At 40.9% G+C, this 21,526-nt stretch overlaps 1 protein-coding gene across 1 annotated transcript in view; it reads right to left on the bottom strand.

Annotated features, from left to right (window-relative positions):
• The window catches only part of igsf9a (immunoglobulin superfamily, member 9a), a 56,457-nt gene that overhangs the window by 6,920 nt on the left and 28,011 nt on the right, over window positions 1-21,526 (bottom strand). Inside the window, exons 8-18 of the mRNA XM_056403583.1 lie at window positions 12,960-13,105; window positions 11,331-11,473; window positions 9,461-9,601; window positions 8,858-8,974; window positions 7,375-7,525; window positions 7,005-7,116; window positions 5,235-5,425; window positions 2,254-2,471; window positions 1,803-1,887; window positions 582-752; window positions 158-194 (exon numbers count right to left, since the gene is read on the bottom strand). Coding sequence (XP_056259558.1) covers window positions 158-194; window positions 582-752; window positions 1,803-1,887; window positions 2,254-2,471; window positions 5,235-5,425; window positions 7,005-7,116; window positions 7,375-7,525; window positions 8,858-8,974; window positions 9,461-9,601; window positions 11,331-11,473; window positions 12,960-13,105 — 1,512 coding nt within the window. The remainder of the gene's footprint in view (window positions 1-157; window positions 195-581; window positions 753-1,802; window positions 1,888-2,253; window positions 2,472-5,234; window positions 5,426-7,004; window positions 7,117-7,374; window positions 7,526-8,857; window positions 8,975-9,460; window positions 9,602-11,330; window positions 11,474-12,959; window positions 13,106-21,526) is intronic.

The following is a 21,526-nucleotide window of genomic DNA, read 5'->3' as shown; positions in this document are numbered from 1 at the left end:
AGCAGCAACAATGCATGAGGATGAGGGGGAAAAAAAAGAAGATATGACATAGGAAACAACTGAGGTGCTGGCATTTTCACCATATAATAGTTTGTATGGGAAGCAGAGGGAAGGGTCAATGGTAGGTATTATAATGAAATGGTAAAGGGGTACTTACATTGATGGGGTGCATTTATAGATGGCTGGAGGGGGCTCTGGAAGGGAGGGAGAGGGGCAAGATGGTATCTGACTCATTAGGATACAACCACACTGACCAAGAAGTAAAAACATAATCAACCCCAATAAGAGCCCATTAAAGGGCCCAAGGCACCCAGGCTTGTCCAAAAAGTTAATTACACTTACATTTATCAGTCCCTAATGAGAAATTACCCTAATTAGCAAGTAATGTAAATGACATCAATAACTTTTACAACTGAATGGACGAGCAGGGGACAAGAGGAGCGCCAAATCCATGCAGTAGGGTATGATTTATATAATGGATTGAAAGTGCCTTCAATATTTTATTGAATAAATGATGATATTCATGATGCAGTTCATCAAAGTGAGTGTCTGCTGAGTCTCTGGAGTGAGGGGCATTTTACCATCCTTCTTCCTCCTGCGACGCTGGTCCCTCTTGTGGCTGATGACACAGGCGGACCCCAGCAGCAAGACCAGTGCCAAGCACATGAAGCCGACCCCGCCCAGCACGCCGGCCAGTAATGGCTCCGGGACAAACTCCAGGAGTCGGGATGTGCTGGGGTAGATCTCCATCCCTGTGACATCATTTCATCAGTGATATATGTTAGTAAAAAAAAAAAAAAGACTGCAGAGTCAGCCATAACCATAAAAAAACTACAAATAATTTAATAAAAGAAAAACTGCAGTTGTTTGCCATAATGGTAACATACACTTGAACAAGATAAAACACAAGACAGCAAAGTTAAGTTCTTTTTCCTTTACAAATTTGTAAGCTTTATTATTTTTATAATTAATAAATTAAAAAAATATTTTGCAAATGCTACATTATGTTAAAACATTTTTTATTTTTTTATATATTCCTAATTTTTAATGTAAAATTTGCCTATGCAAAATAAAGTTGACCTTTCGTATTTATTTAAAAATGTTTCAGACATTTAAATTGAATCTCTAATCATAATTTCTAAATTTAAATTAAAACTTTTCATTTAATAAATTTTTTTTTTTCGTTCTTTCATTTTAAAGCATCTGATCATACTGTCTGACCTTCAGTACAAGTATACACTTGCATCAGTGTGTTACAATTACAATACAATCACAAAGAAAGAAACTCATAAAAGATTGCTGCGGAGTTTGGAGATTAGATCCACTTAAAACTGTAAATATCAATCTACATCCCTGTCAAAACTTAAACTGGTTGGTTTTGCATAATGTGCTTCGCGAGATATCTGGCTGATTACCACTAGAGCTATGTTAAATAATAATCAATCTATGGCTCGCACTGTTGTGACAGCCATTGGGTAACAGCAAGTGTACGATGACTACCATATCTGATTCACATTCATGTCACATTCACATAAGAATCAGAAAAGACCAGTATAAATTCTATCGCTAACTCTTTTGAGAAGTTATTAGTGGAGCTATTTCTATCATTCTGGCTTCTAATGGACAGCGTTCCCTGGGGCCCTGCTCTAATTTTGGTCTAACACGGGGAACAGAGGGACGGGGGGAAGGAATGAAGAAAGAGAGTAAAGAGTTAGAAAAGCAGACTGAGAGGAGGAGGACGGGTTGAAACAAGAGGGTGGGGCGAGAATGCGAAGGGGGCAAGGTTGCTCTTGAACACCTACCCATGGTGGAGACATTGACTGATGGACTGGGCTCGCTCAGCAACTCCCCGCGTCGAGATAGCAGCCGCAGCTCGTACACACAGTCCTGAGAGCAGCATCCACACACACACACACAGACACACACACACACACACACACACACACACGCGGAGTGGGGAGGACAGAGGAAGAAGCCACACTTTGTCAACACGGGACTGTGTCTGCAATGCTAATGAAGTTGATTTGAATTCGAGTAGCCCTATATAGGAGAGAAAAGGGAGGATGAAAGGAGCAGAAGGAAGAAAAGGCAGCGCACACAGATTGAAAGACGACAGAAAAGTGATGGCTGCCATGTAGTGTGCATAACTGAGAAGTGTACATGGAGGTATAGCCTAGATAAAAATCTCCAAGGCATTCGACAAGCAGCGTGGACTGATTAGTCTCAGAGGGAGCCGTGCGACTGGCTTGTTACCTTGTGCAGACCCGGAACGACTATCTCGCTACTGTTGGCACTGATGTCCTCCACCAAATTAAACCACTCCCCTTGCTGGGTGCGGGACTGAAGAACAAAGCGTGTGATGGGAGGGTGGTGGGCTTCAGGAGGGGACCATTGCAGAACAACTCCTGCTGAGCCCTGATTAGCTGACAGCGATGCAGGAGGCTTTAGTTTACTTCTCTTCAGAGGAGGATCTGATGCAGAGGGGGGGGGGGGGAAATAGAAAGACCTTCAGTGGATCTGCCAGATACGTTCTGGGGGAAAAATTAAATTACAGAGGATGAAAATTGCTGCTGTCACAAATGTTCAACCTTGAGAGTGAGAGGGAATCAGGACTAAGATAACAGACAGCTCACTGTCCAGTTCGGTCTGTTTAAAACCGCAGAGGCAAACATGTTGTAACGGTAATGAGCCAGGAGGTTAGTTACTATTGTAGTTATACAGTACACCAACATGTAAATATTTATTTGGGAGATTCCAAGTACTGAAATTGACAGGATGATTCCCAATACAAACCTTTTGAGGAAAACAATTTTTTTTTTTTTATCTCTTATCCAGCAATAGGTTGCATCATCAAAGGTGTTTTTTATGACCTCTCAAATGTCTCCCAGATGTCTGCTCCCTGCTCGCAACGGTCTAATATTTCCAGGGGCAAAAGCAACATTTAACTCACAACAACATTTCCACTGACCTGACCTGCCACGGGCTGAAGCAAAGGATTAAACAAAACAACAACAACAACAACAACAACAAAAAAAGTGCTGTACATTCAGATAAGAAGTGCACAGTTGCACCGGCGTTTGGTAATATTGGATTGAAATGTTGATTTTTGTGCTGGAGGATAATTTCATCATTCCGTGAAGACTGCAAAAATACATTTGAGGATAAAACTCACTGCCGGACAACAGGTCAAACAATTCTACGGGTCTACGGTCACACTATCAGCTCTGTCAGGCTGCACTTAGGCGGCGGTTTGAGTCGCCTGATGTATAATCAGAGGATTGTTAGAGTTATGTCAGTTCTTCTACACGGGTACGTGAATGTCTGGATCTAATTTCTTTTTGCACGGCTGGCAGTTGCTGAGAGATTTCCTTTTGCACCAAAGTGGTGAACAGAACAGCTGACAGACCGATATCGCCATCCCTACAGCCACGTCGTTAGCTAGGTTTGTGTTTGGAGTTAAGTCCTTGAGGCGGACTGAACTGCAAAAAAAAAAAACACAGCTGTGATTGTAGTGAGGTGTTAAAGAGAGGTTCTTCCTTCGCAAAACAAAGTATCTTTGGCTGAGTACCCACATTGGCTTCTAGCTTGCATATTTAACACACAACAGCAAAGTACCTTGGCATTTGGATTGATGCGAAGGAAATCATCTATCATATTTAGTGTGTAAAACTAAGGCCAAATATTGGCTTTTTTTCTATAGCATTAACTCCTGCTTCCCATTGCATTGTAGAAAAACACTTGTTGAGGCAACTCTTTTTCATCAGCATCACTAAAGCCTCTCGATGCCGTCTACCATTCTGCACTAGAGTTCATTACCGGTGATGCTTAAAACACTCATCATTGCATCCTGTACAAAAAGGTTGGCTGGTTCTCTCTCTCTCTCTCTCTCTCTCTCTCTCTCTCTGAGAGGCGTGATTTGCATATGTATTTGTTTATTTACAAGGCCCTTATTGGAAAGCTGCCTTCATATATTACTTCCCTGCTGGTTTGGTTCACTGGACCACATTACACCAGGACTAATGACTGGCTTACGCTCCATGTCCCTCGAGTTCATACTGAGCTTGGCAGAGCAGCTTTTGCCTTCTTTGCACCATCCACCTGGAACTCACCACTTTAAAAATTAATTTGTTGGTACTTTTTGGTCATTTTAAAGTTATAATATGAAACTTTTCCACATTAAAATGTCTAAAAATGACTAGAACTGGGTTATATTTTTTGTTTGAGTTGTGCACTCACATTATCCCAAAGGTTTCCAGCAATTCTCACACCTAGAGAAATACGTGATTTTAATCATGGTAGTGCTCCGCTTTCATTTTCATTTGGTAAATTACATCATATCCCCTATGTGCATAAATCAGCGGTATGGTTTCCAGCCTGAAGCTCAAAATTGACTTTTATCCAGTTTTAAAATACGCTTTTTACACCTTGGTCTTTACATCTTTACACTTTTACATCTTAACACATGTCTGGATCTTAAGTTATCAGAGAAAAAAGTCACCCAAACGTTAGACAGCTCAGTTCCCATCCACTCCGATACGTCCTGTGTCAACGAAGAGCGTCGGTGAATCACAGATTTTTAAAGTGAAACTGCTTTACTTGTTGTTTCTACCAGTTTAAATCCCCTGGTCCGTTAGTTATGGACAAAATGATACCTCTGTGGATAATTCAGCACCTGGTAAAAACCTGACAATGAAATAATCTAAAAGCGGTAGAAGCTGACAGTAATGGCTGTGAAGACAACAACTCCCATGATTCCGCGCTGTTTCTTGACCCCAACCAGCAAAAGTTATATACTGTGCATTTAAATCCTTAATCTCAAACATTTTAACTTCTGTTTGCACCTATTTTAATTGATTATTCATTAATTGTATTTATATGTTTGTTTTAATTCTTGTTCTTGTATCTGTATCGTTTTGTATCTGCTCGACATCATTGGATAAAGAGACATATAAAGTTCCATGTTGACCTTTGGGCAAGTTTCTCATGGAAATTCACTTTAACTAGCCACTGCTGATATAATCTGCTTCTGGCAATATTTGTCACTGATGAAAAAGACACTCAGCACCAGCTAAAGGATGAAAAGTCTGCTAAGCTGAATGTTTTGTACACTGTTCACTGGTAATAAAAAAAAAAGGAAAAATACAACATTTGATTTTTTAAACTTTGGACCTCAGTGAGTATTTTGCAAATCGGCAGCTGGCTTTCAGAAACAGCTTCTGGGGGATGGTACTGACCCAAAGTCCGTGAGGTGACGATCTCGCTGAAGGGTCCTGTGCCCATTTTATTCTGCGACAGGATGCTGAACTGGTATTCGGTGGCAGGAGACAGGCCTGTCACCTGCAGCCTGGTGCCGGAGGACAGGGGCACAGGCACAGAGAACCAGTCCTGCTTGGCATCATTATCACTCACTGAAAGCTTCTTCACCCTGCAGAGGGAGAGAGACGAGACCGAGAGAAAAAGAAGTGAGAACAAAAGAGCGGTGCGGAATTCTGGGAGTCTGGTTTTATGAAACATGACAGAAAAGTAGGTTTCATTAATCATTCATACTCATCATCATCTCCAGATCTTGTGGCAGAGACACTGATGTGTCCCTGCTATGCAACTCCAATTATGGTGATTTTCATGCTCCTATCCAAGCTGAGGTTCTATACATCTATTTTATACAGAGCATTACATTATGATGGCTTCAGGTCAACAGAAAAGGTGCGCTCTTTATGAGAAGACAAAATGTTACATGGTGCAGCTAATTGTTAGGTGCTTCTCTTTTGCAGACTCTGAAATTTGAATTAAGCATAAATACTGTATGTTATTGTGGCGCATAAAGCAGGTCATTTTTATAAAGCAAAAGACAAGAGCAGACTTCACTTCCTAAGAATAAAAAATAAGAAATGTGTGGGTGTTTTTCTATTTTGGTCTGTAGCAATTGATTTTTCAACTATATGTTGTGAGCACTTGGCCATAGAGCTTTCACAGCTGTAAAACAAAAAGCGTGATTGTTAAAAATTTAATTTGTGGAAAGACACAATGTTCTAACGAGACCTATCTGCTATGGTTATTAGCCTGCAGTTGAAAAACATTCAATCTTCATCCTGTTAGAGTTGACACAGCGCAGAAAAAGCAAAAGTGTTTGCAGTGGGTTTTTTTTTGTTTCTCACAACAGAGAGAGTGTGTTCACTTCTTAATCTTCGGCCGTAACGTGTCAGGCTGTCAGAGCGACGAGTAGCTGTGACTTTAGAAGGTTTGTTTATACTGTTATTCTGATCTATTTTCATGTTTTTTGATGTAATTTATATTTATTTTCCATGCTGCTCCTTTGCTGCAGCGATGACCCAGTTCCCTCTCAGGGATTAAGAAAGCTCATATCATATTCATCTGATGTAGCACTCGCAGGTTACAATGTGATTAAGACGAGCATTAGTAGAAGGTTCCTGCATGTCATCACCATGCCATTCTTTGACATCAAAAAAACATGATAATCTAAATATAGTTTTTTATTCGATTTAGAATTTTGAATCCTAGCTCTTTTTTTTTTTTTTTTTTTTTTTAAACTTAATTGAACTAAAATAACCTCATGTCCATGCATTATAACTGTGATACTGCGCTCATGTTTTGAAAAGAGAATACAACTCTAACAGTAGCTCTCTGGTTAGTTGTTATCCAGCTGGCTGTAGTTTTACATTCCTTTTATTCTGTCCATCACTCTCTTTTAAATTCATCACAGGCTTATCTAAAACACTGTGTTCTCTAAGCCAATCTATTGTAAAAGCCCTGATTCACAACAAAACAAATGTCTTACGTTCTGTTTTGCCAGTAACCTCCTATTGAACTAGCGTGGCCACTGCATTATAAAGCTATGCTCTGCAGCAGCGTTTTTTATTGTAGCTGCCAAGAAGTGATAACAGATAAATGAATTCCTCATCCTGGAGATCAATAGAGTAATACCAGCGTTGTCGATGGCTGCCATGGTTACAGCCCGAGAAGAAAGTGGGAGGCTTTACACCCACCAAACTGAAAATGTCTGTGCTGATCCTCCATCAAAGCCTGCCTCCCAGGATAAGTTGGCCTGCTTCACCCCTGGAGAGACGGACAGAGAGGTAGCCGCATGGGGACTGGTTCCTGTAATGGAGGGAACGGAGAGGAGTTGATGGAAATCAGCCAGCACTTCAACTACCTGATACCACTAAAGTTTAGAGGCCATCTCTAGATGTGCCACATTTATCCGTCGGAGGCGGAGTGGAGGCACAGGCATCCGTCCTGTGCTGGCTGTAATAAGGGGTTTACAGAAAACAATACAAACAAAATAAAAATGTAGACTGCTCACGTAATAGCGGAACACACTTTTTACATTACAGCATTCTCAGATAGCTCACTCACCCAGGACAAAGACTTGTGTGATGGCCTTCGCCGAGGCTACGCGGTTAGCGGCGCTGCACTCCCACGCCCCCTGGTGGTCCTTGGTGAGCGGCTGCAGCAGCAGAGAGCCGTTGGGTTCTATGGAGTAAGAGATGCGACGAGCCAAGTCGACCTACCAGACACACAAAGACCGCAGAGGGAACAAAACTCTCGTCATCTGTTTCAATACACAGTCCGTACAAAATAATCAAAGTTTTTAAATTGCCAGTATAATGGAGCTCTTATCCATCAAGTTCAATTAACTGTCCACATCTAATAATCTAACTGAGACCAGCTTCAACGACCAATTACATCAACCCAGTTTAACCAGCCAATCAGTTCACAACTGGTTATAGTGGGATCAATTAGGAAAGCATGATTGATTTATGGATTAAAAAGGTTTCTCATTACAGTTCAATAATCATTATCAGTATCTGGCAGTGTATTGACAGTGATATAGATTTTACACAGTGCAGTCAGAAAGTATTTGGGACAGTGTCTTGTTTTTGATTCTGTGCTGACAGAGATCCATTCACACTTAATGCACATTTTCGATTTTTACCCTCGCTCGTTATACAATCAGTTAATCTGGTCCACAGAGCGTGCATGTGCTTGTGTGAGAGAATGCATTTTCTACTTGGTAAAGGAAGGCCATTCAAGCTAAGACTGTTTGCCTTTTAAAGTATTGACTTCTAGCAGTAAGTGCTCACCAAAACCTATGTGGAGGAGCAAACATCCCTGCGCTGACCTCCATGCAAAGATTACACTTCTGAACACACTCATCAGCACGCTGGAGTCTCGCCAGATGTGATCTGATTTAGTTTTGACCTCCGCCCAACTGCACAAGTTGTGCACAGAGGACGTAGCAGCTCAAACAGAATTTTCCTTCAAAGAGTAACTACACCCAGGCTGAACGAGTGTTGTTTGCCGTTCCTGTGATTGAAAGTTTCAGGTTCGGGCGGGCAGGGGCATATAATGGTGATAATAATGACAGGGATTTGATTCAATTCTTGTGTGATGAATGAAAAAATGAGCGAAGTTAGACCTAAACCTCGCTCCTTTGGAAATCAACACAAAGCTTTCGCCAACTGCCACACACTTACGTGCTACCGCTCTGCTAGCTACTACGACCCACTACCTAACAGCTAAGTGCAGTGGCCTTGGAAAACTTGGAAAATATATTCTTTATTCTGCTTTAAGGAGGTCAAGGGTGGATGAGTTCTGCAGAAACGATCGCCCATAAAATTTATAAAAATGTATCTAGTTACATCTGGATTACACCATATGCTTTAGTATTTAGACATTTCTATAGGCATTTGTTCTTGTACCTACTGCATGTTAATGCGTACGTTTGTGTTATATACTGTAGCCATTACATGCACAGAAGATTTTCAAATTAGCTCGTTGTACAATAAGCTTCAATAGAAACATAAACACATCGAATAACCTGTACTGGGTTATTTACCTTGCTCCATGTCACTTTAATTGTCGGGTCCTCGTTTCCTTGACAGGGAATGAGCAGGGTCCTTCCAGCCTCCTGTGTGTACTGCCTCTCTGGAGTGACGCTGAATGTTGGGGGGTCCTGTGAATTGCCAAAACAATATAGCTGAATCAAGGAGATTGCAGCAATGCCAACAATGGATTTTAAGACTGGATTACTGCCGCTTTGGACAAGATTATCTTAATAACAAAAGGATTAGCCACACAATTAACTCCCAAATAGTGCTGCCATTGTAGTGAGTCTGAGTTGACTCCCATTAATGCCAGAGGGCTCACACGTCAGAGTGAAAAGGTCAATAAAATGTCGTTTCCGCTAAGTTTTTAATTCGCTGTGACAGATGCAGCGGTGGTTAATTAAAATACACAGGGGTGTAGAGAGACATTTTAGCTGAACTGGGTGGACAGATTCAGCGGCAGTTTCTGAGCTGCCGTGGCACGACTGACCAACAATTTGTCGTTAACAATGCAGGAAATGTAGTCTGCCTTACAATAGGTATTTTAAATGACTTCATGTTATGTGTGGTATCGCTCCGCTGGGTGACCCGGGTGGCCTCGAGGTCTCACGAACCTGTAGAATCACGCTGGTTGGGCCAGATGAACCCATGCTGCCGTAGCTGTTGTATGGAGTACACGCGTACACGCCTGCGGCATCGTCATTGACTGTGGCCATGAATAATGAACCCTCCGGTGTCAAGGTCCATCCTGGATACTGAGAAAAAAAAGCACAATGCTCACACACACACACGCTGACAGTTAGAAATGAAAGGAAGTAGCACAGCCTGGAAGGATACATAGCATTAATGGCAAAAAAAAAAAGTGTGCAGAGAGCTTTAAGAGCGAAAAGGCAGGAATCTGTAACCACTCCAAGACCACGTATGAGCTCCTCAGCTGTGTTTGAAGGATTTACAGAAATAATGTTTCTGATATCTGCCTTCGACAGTCCTGCCGTGATTAAGTACTTAAGTCCCCACTGGGCAGATTATTTCCAAACTTCTTTAAAAAGGTGCATTATTTGTTAATGTCGTCACAGTTTCTAGAAGATGATTTCCAAAAATTACATGTAATAGGAAAAAAACAAAAGATATCCTCCTCATCATCTCTGAGGTGAATCCATACACACACACGCACACACACGCACACACACACACACACACACACACACACACACACACACACACACACACACACACACACACACACACACACACACACACACACACACACACACACACACACACACACACACACACACACACGTGACAGAAATGCTCTGCAGTGCGTTCAACATCACTTTCTGAAGCATTCGCATTAAAAGCAGGTAAATTTTCAAGTCATTTTTTCCCCATTAAGGCACAGAGAAAGGCTTGTGTGGCGCTTTGACTGCGCGAAAGGTTCCCACTCTGTTTAATGAAGTCAAAACTGCTATTATCCTCCCTAGAATGAGGCTGTGAGAAAGTATTACTGTGGGTATAAGAGCTAGTGACATCCAGGGTGAAATTGGAATAATTGGCAGAATAACAGCCTGACAACGCCTGTGTGCCACACTATAGGGATCTATCACATTTCCTGCGGTGCTTCTCATCCACCATCATGTCCATCGCTCAGACCAAAGTGTTCAGAAGGGGGTCGACACAGCATGTGAAGGGGAAGGGGGGGGGGGTGGGGGAGGAAGAGGAGGAGGAGGAGGAGGAGGGGAGGGCGTGTTCAGTGGAGCTTTTACAGTCAAAACTGAGGAAATGTTTTTATTGGGAGCTGCCATCGTGGACTCTGCTTATGTAATTCCAATCTGAAAACATGAGGGAGGACAAAGGTAGAAAAAAAAAAAAGAAAAAAAAGATGGGATGTCCCACTCCCCGCTCCTCATCTATAATGGTTCCTCCACCCATCACTCAGACGCCAGAGGTGAGCCACTGATTGAAGCGAAAGTGGGGAAAAAAACGGAAAAAAGGGAGAGTGAAGGGGGCAACTAGGAGTTCCTTGGGGAATGCTTCCAGAGCTTTTAAGGTTGGACACATCATCCCTGTCCATTAAGATATATGTGAGTTAATGGCATCACAACTGAAAACCTGGAAGGATATTTCCATCCGTGGACACATGAGAAAAAAAAAAAAAAAGTATCATAGCTTCTACCTCATGTTCACAGTGTAATAGCAAGTTGAGTGGGTTGATTGTTAAAAAAAAAAAAAAAAAAAAAAAAAAAAAAAAACTTTCGCATCACAAGCTGCTAATGGCGGCTGTTTTAAAAGGTGCCTGTAGTCAGCAGTGGCATCAGACATATCTCTGCTACAAGACAATGAACAGAGGCCGCCAGGTTGCCTGTGATGTTTGCAGCATCAGGAATCAATAAATAGAGTGGTGGGACATAAATTTGAGTTTGGGCACAGAACAAAGGTCTGACAGCGGCTGCTGCTCCCTGTGGAGATGATTCTTTTTATTACCAAGAACAGGTCAAGTGGCGCTCCATCCTTCATCCAATCCACACCGAGCAGTGGAGGTTGAGCTACCGCTGGGCAGGTAATCACGCCATCCATACCTGTGGGAAGGAACGTCTCCTGAGGCATTTGCAGAGCCTTTGCTGGGTCTGAGCGGAGGAAAGGAATTAAAGTAATTTACTTTGCAGCAACTAGAATTTCTTACTGTTTCAATACCATAGGAAATTACACGTACTAGGGCAGAGAAACCTACATGATGATCCATAACCTCTGTTTCAACAGATTGCTTTTGTTGCACTCTGTTTCCTGTGTGACTGCGTTTTTACTACAAGTGCGGCTCCTTGTATTTACAGCTGACTGAACGTGTCTGAAGGGTTTTTTACAGGTCTACAAGCAACAGTAAAATATTCAGAGGAAAAGTCTACATTGCCAACTGTTACTGATTTTACAATAAATAAATCAAAGTTATGACTGTTTTCTGACACCACTAAAGGATTGTTTACATCTGTAAATGGGCTTATATTTTCACTTATGAGTGGTTAATAAACTCAGAAATGTTTGCTTGTAAGTCTTCAGTTAAATATGTAAATATAACCGTAAAATACATTTGGTTTCAACATTGTCATTTCTGTTAAAACTTAACCGTCCCATATTTTACACTTTTCCAGTGTTTTATTTGAAGTGTTGATCCATAAGAAGATGTATTTGTGGTTTTAAGAACCAAAAACCATCTCAATGCAGTTTTACATCTCCTCTCTCAGGCTCCTGTCTGGAGCTCTAGTGACAACATGTCTGTTAGCTGACTGTTTTCTGAATGGTTGAATAAAAATATAGCAGATTTCAGGTAAACACTCAGAGAAACCAAATCCTGCAAGGTTGGATGGTGGGTCCAAATGGGCGGGGCTTGGGGCACGGCTGAGAGCGGTGACTGCTACAGAAGTTCTGACAGCTCGTTTCATGGCTCAGTTTGTGAATACAGGCTGCGTGCATTTCTCAGTGGACTGAGCACTTTGATACTTTCACAGTATTAATATAGAACCAAGACCTGTTTTATGATCAAAAAGACATGGAAATGCCTTTTTATACGATATGGGACCTTTAAAGTTGGCTCATCAATTATACTTTTTAAGGATGTTTAAAAAATTCAGTTTCAAGGGAACTATGGTTAATGTGTCACATCACTTGTGGTAAATGTGCTGACTTTCACTGACAGACTTTCAATTCAGTCTGTTACTGTGACTTTAGCTGAAACCAGTGTATGAGAGAAAATAGATCAAATCTGCATCTGCAATTTCTGGCTACTGCTTCCAATCTCTTTCTTTAATTTATAAATTCTGGCTCCATCAAAAAGCGCTGGATATTGTTGGAGATGACTCCCACCCAGCATCTGTCCCCTTTGATGAAATGTTTATATTTCAATATTTCATTGGATAATACTTGGCTGAATAATGTTTCATAAATAACATCTTGGTGCCTAAAAGACAAAAACATTGTTTAAAAAATGAGTTGACTGTTAAACTCTAATGTGTTGAAATTCTGAATGAGAATATAAGAAAGAAAAAATAAATATATGTGATGTCCCTGGAGGACTCACATACTCTGCATTAACTGCAGACTACACACAGATATACGTACGCATCACTGTGAGGTTGGCTGAGGCGGTGGGCGGGGTCAGCAGGCCATTGGTTGGCATGCAGGTGTAGTTCCCAGAATCCTCTGGGATGAGACTGGAGATGAGCAGAGTTCCATCTACCATGATCTTCACTCGCTTTTTCAAAGACCTTGTGGGAAACACACGGGAATTATTGAACAGGTAAAGAAACAAACCAGCTACTTCAGAATAGCAGCGAGAGGTAATTCAGCTCTTCCACTGGAGTTGAGTCAAACAGGTTCTCAAAGAGTGTAGGAGTTTTTTTTGGTTTTTTTTGTTTTTTTCCTGTGAGAGGATAGAGCAGATGGAGCTTTAGGAAAATTCATTTCATTTCAGCTGGAGTGGGAAGAGAAGTGCCCACTCATATACATTCTTACATTTACAGAGACAGCAGAGGGAGAAGCTATGGAACAGGCTGCACCTCACAAGCAGGTTACATATGCACGCTGGTGATGTACGTCCTCGTGGGAGGATTCAAAGTCACACATTCGTGCTAATTACCAAGGAGGTCAGATGATTCATGTACTGTAAGCGACCTGGATGTTTCTCATCACTACTCTGTTTTCCTCCCTTTGCACTGACATCAATGTCACTGTGTGCCTGAAAGCTGCTGTTATTTAAGCTCCATTTAACAACATTTTTTACATTAACAATCAATCAAACGGCTAATGTGAAGAGGGGGCTGCTCGCAGTGACAAACTCACAAAGAATTATCACCAACTCTGCGACTCTACTGAGCTTTTTAGCCTGTTCTGGCTCATTGATTTGGTTTTATGACACTTTTACTGTACAGTTCAGTATCAGCACTCTCATCAACTCTGATTCCATCTGTTGTTTTCACCAAACAAGTTCTGATAAACCCACTGTGCACTATCCGCTCAGCATCAAATGACAGACAAATGAGCAACAAGACGGTGGAGTAAGTGGAACATCTGGCAGATGAAGAGCCAGATGTTTTTCTAAGTAGTTGCTGGAGACCAAACCAGAGCTAAAAGGAGACGGACCAACAGTTTAAAAATACAAAGATATTTAATTTACAATAAACAAAATTGGAAAACCCTTAGATCTGAAAGGCAGGAAATGGAGAAAGTTTGGCATTTGTGCTTAATACATGAAAAAAAAGAAAAGATTATCAAAAATGTTGACAATTTTCTGTGTTTTTCTGTGATTAAGTGATTAATCTTTTCAGCAATAAACACATTCATCATAGCAACTGAGCAACAGCACAGGTGGGACAAAGTCATTATTTGGTTTGTAAGTAGAGAGATTGAGTCATTATGTGCGTCATCCTCACACAAATTTAATAAACTAAATCTAAAACAGAGTTACTTGGTGTAGTAAGTTTAATTTTTATATTTATAAGTTTTAGAACATTTAAAAGCAAAATGATCAGGTTACTCTGGGACTAAGCTCGGGGGTAAATAGCATTTTATCAAACCTGAATCTAGTATTGAATACATTTGCCTCCAATTTTCAACATTTAAAGTTGTAACAAAAAATAACAGAAACTCTGAGATTTCATTGAGCTGTATAGTTCTACTTTTTGTTGGCTGAGAAGAGAGAAACACTACAGATTTGAAATCATTTGTCACAACTATGGGTAAAAACTGAACTATGAAAACTCTGCAGCATATAATATGAAACTCTCCTTCAATATACATCTGACTCACCGAAATAAAAGCTGTAGCCTGAATTCGCACACCTTATTTTTTTTACAAGCTGATTGCTCTAAATACTGGAGCTCCTGGTTCATAGTTATTACGCTGATCAGCTTAAAACACTGAGATTCTGTGAGAGATTCTGAAAACTGAAGCTGACACAAAAAGCTGCTGGATAGTTTCACCAAAGAAGACTGTTGGTTTTTGTACCCACAAATTATATAAGGCTGAGTAGAGACAGTGGCTTATAGCGCATTAATTAGACAACAGTCAAAAGTTGCATAGTGGGAAGGTAAATTAGGTAAATTAATTTGCCATTTATGCTGACGAAACATAAAGTTTAGGTTTCTGTTCTGATGTATGAATGTGAATCGAGTCCACACCTCTGGTTAACATTTTCCAAAATAAAAATGCTACAAGAACCAAACCAACTCAAAATAAGGCCAAAAACTACCATAAAACTCAGGCTACATTCAAGGGTAAATGGAAAAAAACTAATGGAGGAAAACTTGGTTTCTCAAAGAACACCTCACTATTTTTAAGGAATAATTACAAAAGAGCTTATTCCCCAAAATTAGTAACAGATAATCAGAATAATCCTCGTGTGCTCTACTCAGCTGTTAACAGCATTATATATCAGCTCCAAAAAGCCTCTCTAAAACTTTTTTTCCTCATCAAAATCAGGTTGAGTATTAACCTGAGTGTAACTGTGATGAATAATGATATGTGTGATAGAGAAATGTTCAGGAGGAGAAGTAATGCAAATTAAGCCCTCCACCTGCTCATCTGACCCTATCCCAGCCACCGTATTTTTTATTATTTTTTTTTTTTTAAAGAGTGTTGAATTGTCTGCTGGATGATGTGCCAGCAATCAGGAACCATTCCCCGCTCACTCAGATCTTCTCCCTGGCTCTGAACACTCCTATTGTGAAACCTCTCTCACAGAAAAGCTCATTCAGTGCTTCACAGTTTCAGGCCAATTTCTTTTTTTTTTTTTTTTCTTTTTTTTTCTCTCCTTCATTACCTCCCCCAGGCAGTGAGATGTTTTCACTTGTACGTTTGTTAGTTTGTTAGTTTGTTAGTTTGTTTGTCAGCAGGATTACGCAAGAAGTACTGAACCGATTTGCACCAAACTTGGAGGAGGGATGGGGCCTTGCCCCCGGGAAGAACCCATTCACCCATTTTGGTGATGATCCAATTAAAAGGTGCAGATCCAGGGGTATTTTTAACAATTTCCTTAAAGGTCCCATATTTTACACTTTTCCGGTGTTTGACTTGAAGTGTTGATATAGTTGTGGTTTTAAGACCCAAAAATCATCTCAATGTAGTTTTACATCTCTCTGGAGCTGTAGTAACAGGTCGGCGAGCCAATCAGAAGAGAGGTTCAGAGACTCTCCTCTGATTGGCTGACTGTTTTCTAAATGATCAAATAAAAATATAGCAGATTTCAGGTAAAGTCAGAGAGGGTGTGGGTGGGCTGGGCTCGGGGAGTGGCTGAGAGCGGTAGCTGTTTTGTTGTGATATCACACAGTTACAGAAGTCCTGACAGCTTGTTTTAAGTTTCTAAATACAGGCTTTGTGAATAATTTGTCTGTGGACTGAGTGCTTCAATACTTTCACCATATTAAAACAGAACCCAGCCCTACTTTATAATCAAAATAGACATGGAAATCTCACTTTATACAATATGGGACCTTTCACATTTTGAGGCATTGTCCAACACTTTGGTCAGTTTCTCAGGGGATAATTTATGGATCATGATATTAAAAAAATCTGTCATATTTACATTGTGGGGATCTATTATTTTTGTACAATCTGGTGCAGTTCGAGATAATAATCTGGATCTGACAGGCGTGTAGGATTGCTTGGCCTTGGCCGAGGTATGCGCTCTACTGCATGCCATTCTAGTTTTATATGTGTTCATTAAGTCTGCATAACTGTCAAGCACGCCTGATATATTACCTTTTATAAAGTTACTGTGTCTAAAGCGTTGGGAAACAATCACCTACTTGCAGCATCCGGCAGACAAAGGGATAATTAGCATTAGCATTCATTTGGAGTCGTACGTCTGTCTACTTGATGAATAGAAGTCCAATAGTTACTCTCCTTTTATCAGTGGTTTTGCCTCCACTAACTCCTAAGAAAAATCTCTGGCACTTTCACTACTTTCTTCATTAGCTAGTAGCTAACTTTGTCTGACATTTGGTGTTGAGCTGTAGTACCCAGTGGAAATGGGGCTGATGAGAGCCCTGAGGCTGAATTGTACAGTTAATGTACCATAGAACCATAATAATGAACTAAAACAGCTCTGTAGCGCCGCAGAGGTCTGTCATAATTATGTGTGCATTTTGTGTAACCCTTTTCACATTACAAATAGTCAGCTATTTAATTGTTAATAAAAAATATTTTAACGACCACTCCTTTACGGGCCATAAAAAGTAACTTAAAGGTGCTCTGTGGAGTTTTTGAGTACAAATAAAGCTATGGAGAAATGATTTATTTTGTGTGTATCACACACAAGGACACACAAACACAAAGGTAACACAAAACATATTCTCCTATTCCGCTGATAACTGATAGCTGAAAACTGACCTCTCCTTGTTGCACCACACACCTCGCTTAAATCACTCTGGATGGTTTCCATTTGGCTTATCTGGCTTGTCGCTCCATGTATTCATTTGTTTTAAAATATGGTTATATGTTCTTCTAAGTTACGATTATTTATTCATTCGAAAATTCACAGGGTGGGTAGTAAAAATTATGTGAACCCCTCGGCTAATGACATTAGTAAAACTGGAGTCCGGAGTTATCAAACCTGGAGTCCACCCAATGAAGCCAGATTGGAGGTGTGGGTTAGTTTGCCTTGTAAAGAGACGCTCAAACATTTTGAGTTTTCTGTTCACAGGAAGCATCTGCTGATGTGAACCATGCCTCGCAAAAGAGATCTCAGGAGACTCACAATTAAGAATTGCTGATTTGCATAAAGCTGGAAGGGTTACAAAGTCATCTCAGAGTTTACATATTCATCAGTCGACTGTTAGAAAGACTGTCTATAAATGGAGACGGTTTAATATTCTCCCCAGAGGTGGGTGCCAGACAGAGATGAATCCAAAGGCACAATGCAGATGCTCAGTGAGGTAAAAAAGAAACCCCTGAGCCAAAGGCTTAAAAGGAATCATCGGAGCTGGTTAACTTCTCTGCTCATGAGTCGACCAATACGCAAGTCATGGAGCATGGTGTCCATCACAGGACACTATGGAGGAAGCTGTTTCATCACAGCACGCCTGAAGTTTGCCAAAGAGCAGCTTGACCCTCCACAGCACCACTGGCAAAATGTTTTGTGGACTGATGAAACTAAGGTCGAATAGTTCAGGAAGAACATGCAGCAGTATGTGTGGTGTAGGCAGGGAACTGCACACCAACACCAAAACGTCATCGCAAAGCTGACGTAGGGTAGGAGGGAGCTCTGCTGCCTCTGGGCCCGGACAGCTTGACATCAGAGAGGAAAATGAATTCCCAAGTTTAACAAGGTGTGTTAGGTTGGATGTCCACCTGCTGAAGCTCGGCAGGAGTTGGGTGACGCAGCAGGACAAAGAGAAATCTACTACAGAATGACTTCAAACACAGAAAATCCGCCTTTTGGAGCGGTCCAGTCAGAGTCCAGACTTAATCCAGTAGAGATGCTGTGGAATGACCTGAACAGAGCCGCTCACACCAGACATCCTGACTATATGTCTGAGCTGAAGCAGTTCCCTAATAGAACATTGTGCAGGTCTGATCAGCAGCTACTGTAAGAGCTTGTTTGAGGTTATTGCTGCCAAAGGAGGTTCAACCAGTTATTAAATCCAAGGTCTCACTTACTTTTTCCACCAGCACTGAATGTTTAAATGGCTGTGCTCAATAAGGAACAAAAGATTTTAATTGTTTTTCTGTTATCATTGTGTTGGTCTACACTTGTGAAAAATGAATGCAGAAAACAAGGTCATTCTGAGGGTTTCACTGACTTTATCTTGCCACTGTACATCTCTACCTCCTCCCAGCAGGGACGCGAGCAGGAGGTGCGAGGATGGATGGATTGATGCTGCATCCAGAAAACGGTACAACCTCGCTCCCTCTAGCGTCATTCTGAAGAGATACCGACAGCATCTCAACTATGAAATCTGTACAATATGTAAAAGTAACAAAAGAAAAAACACCTGACACTTGATGACAGCTGCTGCAACACTTAATATAGATCTATGCTGCATCAGGGCATTATAGAATGTGACGGATAGAAATAAACCAAATAGACAATTACATTTCGTTCGACACTGAAAGAATAGAGCAGATGTGAGGGAGAGATAAAGACAGAAATAAATACTCTGAGTAAAATCTGTAGCTTGTAAAAGGACACATACACAGTGAGTCTGACATCCTTCTGACACTCAGGTTCATATTATTGCACTAATAATGATAACCGTGACTGTGTGGCAGACTGTATCAGAATGCAGCTGTATGTTTATTCTGAACAAACCGAGATGAACTTGGAATGAAAACTAAGAAAAGAAGAAGAAAAGCCTCTTGGTTTATGAAGAACAAATAAACAAACCTGGAAAAGATGATTTTGTGATTCACTTAGTTTTTCCAATCATGTTTATTTTATGAATAACATGAATAACAGTGGAGCCGCTGCTGGTTCCTACAGCCCAGCTGTTGCCTTTACTTTCCCGTCAGATCAGCTGACCAATAAGCAGATTCTGACCGAGGGGGTGTTGATGTGTGGTTAAAAAAAAAAAAAAAATACATTCATGTAGGATGCACATGTGAATCCTTTTTTTGGCCTCCTCGTTTCCTCGCTCCTCCATCTTCGCTCCTCCCTCCTCACTCCTCTACCACACATTTAAGGTATTGAAACAACCTCAATAATAATGGCGATGTCACAATTCGGAGAACGGAGTAAGGAAATGAGGAAGCACCTTCTGGATGCACCACTACATAACTACATTGAGGAGGTAACTACGACCACTGGAGGTCAGCAAAAACAAGGTGTTAAGCTGGTGTTGAGTTACTCTCTGATGGCCAATATACTGTATATACTGTACACTGTGAGACAAGATGCAGAGAGTGCTGCAGGAATGAGTCCTTAGTAAGTGTCTTAGGACTTCCGGTTGCCTCATCCCAAAGTCAATGTATTAGGGTTAGTTGCCTGAAATAAGGTCTGTGGTTGACACAAGCTCAAGACGTTTTCACATTTTATTCTACAACATAAAATACGCAGTCGGAATTTCTTTAAGCTTTTACATCTCTTAATAAAAGGCCGGTTCACCTCCAGTCTTCACATCAAGTGCCTTAAATCAGAGTCGACTCCTCATCACACCCAGATCTTCCCTTTTCAAATGCGATGACATCACCAAAGGCTCTTACATCTCTGATCAGTATCTAATTAATGTGCTTCCATGGTTGTGTATTTTTAAACCTTTCATAACAGGCGATGCACAGCTGTACACTACCATATGATACGAAGTTATCGTTCACATCAACTTATTTTTACAGTGCTTCCCGGCAAGTGAACAAACATAACACTGAGGTGCAAAGCATTGCAACAAAAAAATCCAAAAAAGGAGAAGCTGTGCTTTAGCTTAGAAATCCCTGGCAGAAAATGTCAAGCCCTAAGCAAATAACCTTGGTGTGTCTCTTTTGAGCTGATTTGAATTTCACAACAGAAGCTGAAAAAAACCCACCTTTTATCATATCAAGAGTATTGCCGAAGTGCAGCATAAAGCATTGTGTCGTAAGGCTTGATAGCTGCAAAGCTCCTTTAGTTCTGGTCTAAACTTGTCACTCTTGGCTTGTTAAAACACTGTGTGCAGCCAAAGTTCAGAAACATTTATATTGTAAATCATTTATTCATTTTGATGAATATTGTTCTGTCCCTTTAACACCTACATACTGTGGCAACCAAAGCAGGAATCACCACAGACACTCCCTGAGGTGAGACACACCGCTCTGTCTTTGTGAAAAACATAAACATATCGAGTGGTGTGTTTTTCCCGACGGAGACTTCCTGGGCATCGCTGTAGCACTATCCAGATTTTTCCAGTCACTAGCTAAGTGTTGTTATTTTAGTTCAAGCTAACATAAACTGGCAAACTCACAGCTGAGAAAATATCATGCATGGAGGGACTTCCAACATTACAGCATGAGTGTGAAGAGTTTAAGAAGAAAGTGGCAGCAGCTGACTTGCTTTTACCTGAGGGGCTGGCGTTTTCAGAGCGTGATAAATTAGTGAGCAACAATAACATATAAAATTGATGATTTCGACTCAAATTACTGGAAATTTCATGAGTGCATTATGTCTTCTCATGTTGTTTCTCCGTCTAATGCAGAGCTGGCCCTCGGTCACCAGCACTGTGACAAGTTTAATCCGGAACGCAGCAGCACATGCGCGAGACCTGAGGCAAAGCAATAAGCGGGTACTGCTTGTGTTTTTAAAGTCGCTCCACTTACTCCAGGTCAGTTTGAAGAAAATTCAACATTTGTCATCAAATCATTCAGCGCACTCTGCACACGAGTACATGTCTGACAGGCTTTTAAAAAATGTCGCTTCTAGATTTGTTTGGTCCTCCGGGCCTGGCTTTCATGTGCAGTGGCTCCATGGCCCAGAACCAGAACCTGAATCAGAAAAACTTTATTGATCCCCGCAGGGAAACTGCCTCATTAACTAAGACCTATGAGGAGGCAGGTTTTAGTTTAGTGTCTGTGGATATAAAGAAGCACATTTTGTCTCATCTACAGACTGCCATAAGACTTCAGGTCTTTTCATTGTCAAACAAAATGGTGAGATCTTTTATTTATCTTTGTACTCACATAGTTAATCTGCCTGATCTCTCTGAATGTCTAATTGTTCTGCTCAC

This window comes from Seriola aureovittata, chromosome 18 (genome assembly GCF_021018895.1).
Source record: "Seriola aureovittata isolate HTS-2021-v1 ecotype China chromosome 18, ASM2101889v1, whole genome shotgun sequence".
Taxonomy (NCBI): domain Eukaryota; kingdom Metazoa; phylum Chordata; class Actinopteri; order Carangiformes; family Carangidae; genus Seriola; species Seriola aureovittata.
Note: the sequence above shows the minus strand (reverse complement) of the source record. Positions and strands in the feature narration are given on the sequence as shown.